This window comes from Delphinus delphis, chromosome 12, assembly GCF_949987515.2.
Source record: "Delphinus delphis chromosome 12, mDelDel1.2, whole genome shotgun sequence".
Taxonomy (NCBI): Eukaryota; Metazoa; Chordata; class Mammalia; order Artiodactyla; family Delphinidae; genus Delphinus; species Delphinus delphis.
The window spans coordinates 28,343,164-28,352,695 of NC_082694.2; the positions used below are offsets into that span (position 1 = coordinate 28,343,164).

At 56.1% G+C, this 9,532-nt stretch overlaps 1 protein-coding gene across 4 annotated transcripts in view; it reads left to right on the forward strand.

The window, feature by feature from the left end:
- SFXN5 (sideroflexin 5) overlaps positions 1 to 4,095 on the forward strand; it is a 116,812-nt gene extending 112,717 nt beyond the window's left edge. For all 4 annotated transcript variants that reach the window (XM_060026382.1, XM_060026386.1, XM_060026383.1 and 1 more), the window contains one exon: positions 952 to 4,095. In XM_060026382.1, the coding sequence (XP_059882365.1) occupies positions 952 to 1,029 (78 nt within the window). In that variant the 3' untranslated portion in view covers positions 1,030 to 4,095. The remainder of the gene's footprint in view (positions 1 to 951) is intronic.
- The last annotated feature ends 5,437 nt before the right edge of the window (positions 4,096 to 9,532 follow it).

The window sequence follows — 9,532 nt, forward strand, 5'->3', positions numbered from 1 at the left end:
ATAGCCGCAGCGGGGCAGCTGGAGGGCAGGTCCAGAGCAGAGTGTGGACACATGTAGGTCGTGGGTTTGACGAGAAGCTGAGGGGTGTCTTCTGATACCTTCTGTTTTCACTCCGAAGTAGGAAGATGAGTGCGGAGCTGAGGGTGGGGATGGCTGAGGACAGCAGAGGAGGTTTAAGGTGGCCTCTGCGGAGAATGGGAGAGGGAGTTGACCGGCCATGTGGCCCAGGGCTGGGGACTGTCTGGCTGCTGTGAGGGTCCAGCCAAAGTCAGGGGCAGTGAATGTTGAGTGGTCTCTGCTAGGTGGTCAGGTTTAAGTGGAGAGAAGGGAGATGCATAATTGGGTTCCTCCAAAGCAGGGCTTCTGCCAGTCAGGCCAGAAGGGCCTTGCAGCTCGGAGAGGCTGAAGTGGTTGGCCCTTTGCGTCCAGGTTGGAGGGGGAGGTTGTGAAGACTGAGCCGTAGGGAGTCTGGGGCTGGGGTCTTGGTGGTCCGAAAATGGATAGGGAGAGTGAGTGGGGTGCTGGAAGGACAGGGGATGGTGGGGTCCAAGAGGGTGGGGTTTGGATTTAAGGAGTCTGGATGGAGCAGCCCTGGGGCTGACCAGGCCCAGGGTGTGTCCTGGGAGTGGTCTATGCAGCACTGGGGACAAGGTCCTTGGAGATGAGGGAGACAGAGAGCTCAGAGGGTAGGACGTTCCCCAACATGGATGTGCTGGCAGAGTAAGAGGCATGACCTGGGCTGGAAGGGGTATCGTGAGCCCCTGGGCCGAAGAGCAGTAAAGAAGGAAGATGTATCATTAGGCAGCACACGTGGGCCCTGGCTGGGGTGCCGGGGGCAGAGGGGAGAAGTGTGGGCACCAGGTGGTCCAAACTGCTACTCCCAGCTCCCCACTCACCCCTTCCCTCCCATCCCCCTCACCTTTCCTCTCTCTGTTCTCACTCTCTTCTCAGATCGAAACGACCCAGTTAGAGCCTGAGATTGCCCGGGCCACGAGCAGCCGGACAGTGGTGTACAACAAGGGGCTGTGAGCGGTGGCCGGCCGGCCTGGGGGACGGAGCGTTGTCCAGGCCGGGAGTTGGGGGCAGAGAAGGAGTCCTGTGGGCTGCACCTGCAGGGAGAGGCCAGCTGACCCCCCCGTCCTGGGCTACCTGCGGGAGCCCTCCCCACACAGTGGTAGGGAGACTAATCTATTCACACTTTAACATAAGGGACAGGAATTCTGACACATTTACTACGAAAAATAATCAAGTGCATTTCTGGGCCTTATGTGGGGTTGTCAGAACTCTACTTAGCACAATTATGTGTGAAGCTGAAAAATTGTAGAGTGCCCACGGGGTAGGATTAGGATCCTTTTATACTTTGGTTTCTTTTTTCTTTTTCTTTTTTATCAGAATCAAGCCTTGGTTGGAGCTGCCCGGATGCAACAGGTGGTGGGCGGAGTGGGCCTGGTGGCCTTGGTGGCCTGGCTGGTAGATTTAAGATATTACTGTGGCCAGGCCCGATAGCTCCCTGGGCTGTGCTGGGCTGTGCTGGGCTGGACTAGGGAGGGGAGGGGAGCCAGTCTACACTTCACAGGATGAACCAGCTGTGACTGAGGTCCTCAGGAGGTGGCCCAGGAAGTCAAGGGGCACTGGAGGCCTCTAGAAGATTCCTTGGGCAGCTGGCTCTGAGTGTGACCAGCCTTCATGCCACACCTACAGAACCAGTTCCTCTGCACGAAGCCCAGTGACACACTGAGGCTGGTGTCACCCTCCACGGAGCCCTGATCCATTTGAGGCCCGGAGATGACCCCAGCTCCAGGCAGGAAGTCCTAAGAAAGAATTATGCTTGGCGGGAACCGTGGCCTGCCCTCTGCCCTCTGCGGGAAGATCTTCCTTCCAGGCACAGGCTGGAAGCTGGGCGTTGGGACTGAGGGTAGGGCTGGAGCCAGGCCGACTGCTGTCCTTTCCAGCCACCGGGCCACCTGCCCCAGCCCACCATTTCCTGAGCAGGAGGGTCTCGTGCCTGAGAGTGCAAAGCCCAGATCTCTAGGCATCTACCTGAGAGCATCAACCCAGGAACAGCAGGCCCCAGCTCTGGCACTGATGGGCTGTGTGACCTTGGACGTGTCAACTACCTTCACTGAGTCTCCACTCCCTGTCCGGAACCAGAGGACTGGATTGAGGGGTTCCCCACCTGCTCTTCCAGCTAGACTTTGTCTTTGCCTGTCCTGCTCAGATGCTGGGCATCCCAGGCATGTCCCCAGCGTGGACACTGGACTGGGAATGGGGCAGGCTCCCTTGGAAATGGCCAGCTGTTGGCCTCAGAACCTGGACCTCGCCCTTCTGTATGTGAACACACATTCCTGGAGCACTTGACCTTTGCCAAACACTTTACAGGTCTGAGGGAAGAGGCAGCGTGCATGCCTGGGCCTGAGTGTAGGCCCACATGCTCGTGCCGCTGCCTCTCACCCTGCATGGGCCTCCGAGGCCCGTTGCCGCTGGCTCTCATTTGCAGGCCAGGAGAGGGGAGAGTGCTACAGGAGCTTTGCAGAGGAAGCAGGGCCTGAGGTGGGGGTGAACAAGGTAAGCCCCCTGACCCCCATCTGAAAGGCCCAAACAAAGCAGAAGCCTGGGCCCCCATGCATCCCTCACCTGACCCCAACTTGAATGGAGCCCTTGATATGCAACCAAAGGGCCTCTGCTTCCCTGGCGACTTCATCTGGGGAGAGACCTGGCTGGAGATGAACACATGCACTTGCAGGAAAAGGCTATTGCAGGATGGCAAGGGCGTGGCCATGGGTGGCTCTTGCCATCTTTAGGGCAGGGTAGTTGTGAGGTGCATCGATACCATGCACTCCTCAGAAGCCCCTGCTGCCCTCACCACCCAGGCAGGCCGTGGTGCCCCCCAGCTAGCTCTGCAGGATGCTTCCCCGAGGGCTCCCCACTCTCCTAAGGAGCAGCCCACCCACTGTCCATCAGGAAAAGGAGACGGCAGAGACAGGCACAGAGGACACAAGAGCAGAGGGGGTACCACAGTGTTGGAGGGGCAGGTCGTTTTTAGCTAATCCTGCCATAATGTGAATGTGCCAGTGACTGGGGGCTGGGCATGTCTGGGTCCTCTTTTGAAAAGCTCACTTCAAACTCACCTTGCCCCACCTCTCATAGGGTCTTGTTCTTTTGCACTTTATACCTTGGGACCAAAACTGCTCACCCCAGCTCTACTCCCACCCCGTCCAGGGGCCTGGCAGAGATGGGGTCTTTCCAACTCTGCCTCTGTGCTGGTTGCCCCTGCCCAGCCCCACCCCTGCCCAAGCCTTGGGAGCCCTGTGGCCTCGACATCTCATAACCTACTTACTTTGTCTCCTAGATGCTTTCTGGTCATGCTCCCAATGCAATTTCACATGAGCTAAGGGGGTTTCTCCTGGGGAGTGGGAGGGGTGGGTGGCAAAGAATCCTTGTAGCTCAGGGTAATTGTGACAGAGGTTCAGGCGGCCATGCTGCTAAGTCCTGGCCTGGCTGCAAAAAATACCATGAGGGGAAGCTTTTGGCCAACATCCATCCTCTACTCTGCTGAGGACAGAGGAAGGGAGGCCTCGTGGGCAGATTGGTTCATAACTAGGGGTGGTGGGAAGGCTGAGCCAGGATCCACTGAGGTCTGGGCCTGGCCCAGCTGTGCCAGAAGACAGGGCACACCTGCAGCTGGCTCTCTCTCTAGCCCTGTGTACCCTCCTCTGGTCACTTCAAACATTCCCTCAGGCTTGGGGATGCCGTTCTCCTATTCCAGAGAGCGATCTTAGAGCACAGGAACTAAAAGCCCAAGATGTCAAGATAACCAACAGACCCCTTTTCCAATTCCAGACTGTGAGCCAGCTGGTCTCCTGTCCTGGGCCTCTAGCCTGGGAGCAGGGTGACGTCCTGAGAGGACAAGGGCAGTGGACAGAAGCAAGGTGGTTTTCTAGCCCTGGGCCAGTGTGAGTGAGACACCAGCACACACGCCTTGGCCACTCCCAGGGGACTTTGCAGTGTCTTTTTAACCTTCTCAGAAAATTTCTCAATCTCTGTGATTTATGTAATACTAATGAGCTGTGGGCAATAAATGATGGATTTAAAGCATCAGGGCTTGGCTTTGTGAATTGTGGGTGGGAGAGGTAGGGGTTGGGAAACAGTGGGAACAAGCCAAGTGCTGACTGAAGATTTTGTGAGAAGGGCCCTGAGGAAGGTGCAGACCCAGGCTCCAGGAGGGGTCAAGCCTGCTAGGAGGCCCAAAGGGAAAGAGACAAAAGGACGGTGGGGCATGTGAGGGCAGGAAGCAGGACAGAGCGGGTGAGCTGAAACTCTGCAGAAAGACCCTTTACAGAGTGGTGGCTGAGGGAAGGGCTCACTAAGGGCCCCACTGCAAGGAACTGAGTAGAAGAGGGATTTTGGTAGATTCTTGGCTACTGATATCCAGGGGACTGGGGGGAGGCATGGGAGGGGCATTCTGGACTGCCTGGGGGCCCGGAGGGACTTCACAGGGAGAAGAGGTTTGAGCCCGGTGGAAAGGTACCTGATATTGGCAGTGGTGCGTGGCACCATCCCTGGGAACTCTGCCCCTTCCTGACTCCTCCACAGTCCCTCAGGGCCAGGCCTCAGCCACCTCCTGACAGCTTTGCCTCCTCCAACTCCAGGCAGCTCCCAGAGTTCCTGAGGGAGTGAGACCTGGCTTCTTCTCTGGGACCTCCAAGCATCTTCCAAGCCTGCAGGGAGAAGTTGATGGCCTCCTCTGCCAGGAGGATAATGTAGCGGAGGTGGGGTTCATGGCTGGGGTAGGGCAGACCCGGGTTCCAGCCCCAGTTTGGCCCCAGCCCGACTGTGACTTCTAGCCAGTCGCCTCCTTTATTCACCCATTCATTCAGTCAGATGTTTATGGAACATCTCCAGCAGAGCCTTGGTGTCCTTAGCTATAAAACGTAAAGAACAGCATCACTCGCTGGACTGGTGTAAGGGTGGAAGAGACCAGGTAAGGAACGAACCCAGACGCTTCTCCCACACCTCCCAGGTGTCGGGGGGCTGCTGCCTCCCTTTACCTGGGCGCTGGACCTCCCTAGGAGGGTGGGAGGAGGGAAAGGGATGGGGGAGGGGTCTGTTCTCAAAGTGATACTTTTAGGTCAGGGGGCTTCTGGTCTCAGGGGAATTTCTTTGCTAAGAGCCTCACTGGCCACAGCCCCCATCCGGATGGAAATCCTTGACTCTCAGAAAAGACACAAATCCCTCCTGGGAGCTGTTTGTTGTTTTTAGCTAGTTTGGGGGCTCAGCTTCTGCCTAGCCCGGAGATCATTAACACTCCAGGAATGTGGCTTCCCCTGGCCCCATCCCCATCCGCTGGCCCCTAGGGCCTCCCTCCTCCCACCCAGGCCATGGTTAGAAGGAGAGTCAGAATGCTAGCGGATGAGGGCAGTGATGAGTGACCCTTTCCCAAGGCCCTGGGGAGCCGGCTTCCCCTGTCCTCCAGAACTGCTGCTGCCCCTGCTATCTCACCCATTCCACTGCCATTGGTTAGCCCCCCAAACAGGAAAGACTCAGCCATTCCCTGAAAGGCCTAACCCCCACATGCTTCCCTGCAGTACCAGGTGTCTCTCTCAGGCAGTGGCCCAGAAGTGTTTGTTCTCCATGTCCCATTCCGAGGTAGGTGCCGGCAGCTTGTCCAGGTCGGAGCTTGGCCCCTTTCCGACAAGGACACCTCCTCAGCCAGAGCAAGAATCTGGAGACCTACCTCACCCTAGTCCCCTGGGCCTTTCAGAAGGGTAGAGAGAAGGAAGGAGAGAACAAAATGGGGAAAGAGAAGGTGTACAAATGGGCAGACATACAGAGATACCAGATGTCCCCGTTAAAGACCCCATGCAAATCCAGTGGGTAAATGAGGGAAGGGGGCTGCCATCAGTCCCCAGCCGCCTGAGCTGGTTCTCCTTCTCTTCACATGTGAGCATGGCAGAGGGAGGGACAGTACAGCAGGGCCCTCGCTCTCCAGAAGTGAGCTGCAGGAAGACACCGGAGACATAAGTGAGCCAGGGGCTGCAGCGCCAAGGAGGCTGGGAGCCACTGGAGGCTTTAAGTGGAGAAGTAGATTCATCTGTCAACGGAGTGGAGTGTGGTGGGAAAAGGCAAGACTGCTGGGGAGACCGGGGAAGAGGCCATTGTGGCAGTCAAGGTGAGGGAAGATGGGGCCTGGACCAGGTGGTGGGATGGGGATGGAGAGAAGTGAAGAGATTCAGAACTGCTTAGCTCTTGCCGATCGATTGTGGAAAGGATGGCAGAGAAAAGTCAAAGGTGGCCCCAGGTTCTTGGATTGGGCAGCTGAGGACGTAGATGGTGGTGCCATTTCTCAGAGCTTAGGAACAGAGAAGGAAGAACAAATCTGCAGAGAAGATGGTCCATTCTGTTCTGCAAGTTATTAGAGGTTCCTATGAGATAACCAAGTCAAGATGTCAGGAGACAATTGAGTGTGCTTGTCTGGAGTTCAGGAGGCAGGGTGGGACTGGATGTGTAGATTGGCATGTTATCCATTTATTGAGAGTACCTGGAGCTAAAGGAACAGAGGCAACTACCTCTGTGACTCAGGGGGAGTACGTGGGGGGGAGAAGAGGATGACTGGTTTGGAACCTCAAGGAGTCCCCATCTGTGAGGCCTGCTAAGATGCTCAGCTACAAGAAAGGTGCTGTGGGCTGAATTATGTCCCCCCGGTATGTTGAAGTCCCAACCCCCAGTATCTCGGAATGTGACTCTATTTGGAGGTGCGATCTTTAAAGAGGTAATTAAGTTAAAATGAGATCAATTAGGATGGGCCCTAACCCCACCAATATGACTGGTGTCCTTATAAGAAGGGGAAATTTGGACATAGACAGGCATAGAGGGAGAACACCATGTGAACACGAAGACAGCCACCTGCAAGCCAAGGAGAGAAACCTCAGAAGAAAACAACCCTGCTGGCACTTTGATCTCGGACTTCTAGCCTCTAGAACTGTGAGAAAATAAATTTCTGTTGTTTAAGCCATCCAGTGTGCGGTGCTTGTCATGGCAGCCCTAGCAGATTAATACAAGAGGTGAGAGGAAGATAAGCAGAGTGTGGTATCCCAGAGGACAAGAGATGAGAATGCTTCAAGTGGGAGAGGTTGTCCACATATTTAATAGGTGCTGAGAGTTGAAGGAAAATGAAGACCAGGCTGTGTCTCTTGGAAGGACCTGAAGAGAATGGTCTCAGTGGAGCGTGGTCGAGGCAAAAGCCAGATCTCCCTGGGCTGAGAAGTTAGCAGGACTCCCACTGACTGCCAATGCAGAGAATTCTTTAAAGAGATTTGGTTGTGAGTTGGGCAGAGAGACATGACGATGGCTACAGCATCACATGGGGCTAAGGGAGGGCTTTAGAAGGGTGGCTGTAAACTCAAAACTCTAAAGGGTGAGAGTGGAAGAGACTGTAAAGGCAGGAAAGAGGAAGAACCACCCAGAAGTGGGTCCCCAGGCGGGGCAGGGAGGATCTTGGCTGATAACAGGAGGCAAGTGGAGAGAATGAGTTGGATGCAGGCAGCGTGGGTCTGAGGGTGGGAAGCAGGGGGTGGGGGAGGCTAGCTTCCCTGACCCCTCCAGATCCACTCTGCTACCTTCTCCCCCACTCTCCGTCCCAGGAGGCTGACTCATAGCACTCGCTGTCTGGCTCCCGCCATCGGGAGTCAACGGCAGGAAACAGGAGAATTGGAGGAGAGTGAGACTGGGGGCTTTATTCCCCCTAGAATCCCCTCTTGCTGTAGACACAACTCCTGTTTGGGGTCCTCTCCGTCCAGCTGTCCTCTCAGTTCTGTTTGGCACCTGCTCCTGCCCTTGGCCCCTTCAGGGCTAAGGGCCACATGGATTCCCAATGGTTGCTAGTCTTGGGGTCCTGTAGCATCTCGTGTTGGTTTCCCAAAATTTGTTGATTGCCCTTTATTCAACTCTCCTCAAAGCACTTCCATTTGAAGAGACCATCTCTTTCTACTGGGCCCCTGACTGATATGAAGGTGTTCCCTTCTAGTGCTTCTAGATGGAAGTAAGTTCCTCTGCTGAGGGTAAGGGGGAAAATGAGGTTTGGGGGAGAACCTCGGGGAGAGGTTTGAGACATTCCTGTGGAGAATGGGAGTGGACTTATTAATAAGGGTGAGGCCTCAGTTGAGGGGTGCCATGCAGCCCGCTTGCCTGATGTCCTCACAGACTCAGCTGCAAGGGCAGATGGGGAAAGAGGTTCAAGCAAGTCTGTGATTTCAGGCAGGTGCTACTAAGGAACAGCGGGACAAGGGGATGTCATAGAGAAAATGGGCCCATGAGGTCAAAGCATGGTTGTAGAGGAAAGCTGTGTGAGTGAGAGGAAAGAACGTGTGGTCTGAGAGGAAAGGACATCTGAACGTGCGATTGGAAAGAAGGCGCAATCCTGGGCTCTGATACACCCTGAGAGTGGGTGGTGATGAGAAAGGAAGGGGGTGAGAGGTTGGGGTGCCGGGTGGGTTATCCATGTAGACCCTCAGGTCTTGGGGAGACAGGAGAACCAGGGGCCGGTAGGCACAGTCTTTGACAAATGAGGGGGCTGACCGGGACCTGCAACCACACACCCACACACGCCCACACGGTCACACTCACATACGCACGCCCACAGCCCTCCCAGACGCTCCCAGACACCCTCACAAGCACTCACCCTCACACACGCCCCAGACAGCAGATGGGGCGCTTGGGTAATTGGTTAAACCTGTTCCCGATGTCTGGCTCCGCACTGGCAGTGCCTGTCTGACAAGAAAGCTGGCTGGGCCTGCACCGCTCAGCCTGCTGGCCCCCCTGCCCCTCCCCCTGGGCGGCTGCCCCAGAGCAGGGGCTCCAGAGAGGCCTATGGGTCCGGCCCGGCTCCCTCCTGGGCAGAACACAGTTCACGAGGCGAGGGTTCAACAAAGCTGCACGGGAAGCTATCCCAGCACCAGTGAGGAGGAGCTGATGTAAACCAGGGTGTCAAGATGCTGAGAGCAAGGGCCATGGCTGCAGACTGCCCACAGGAACCAAGCTCGGAAAGTCCCACGGTCAAGGGGACGTGAAAAGATCATTCCCTGAAAGGAAGGCACGCAGCTTAGGCCACCAGAGCTGAGGATAGCTCCCTGTGATCCCTCCACTTCAGCCACATGCAACGTGGGGTTCTCAAGGTGCTCGTCAACAATAGCTCAGCCGGTGGGGCTCTGCTGGGGCCCAGGCCAGCCCCACCGAGGGGCCGTGACCGGGCCGGCTTGCTCAGGGAAGGCTACTGAGCGCTGCTGTCTACCCGTCCTCGTGCTCACCTCTGCAGGGCCCTGATCTCCGGAGGGAGGAACGGTCGGGGGAAGGAAGGGAGCATCATTCCTCGGCTGCTTCTCCCCTTCCCAGCTGCATCTGTGTCTCTTCGAGAGAGACTTTGGTTTGTTCCCTGGAGAGGGCCCAAAAACTCCCAAATTAGCAAACCTGGCAAGCCCACAGCTCAGAAAATAGTTCATCCTGATTCCATGTTTTTCAGGCTCACAGAAGCCTTTAT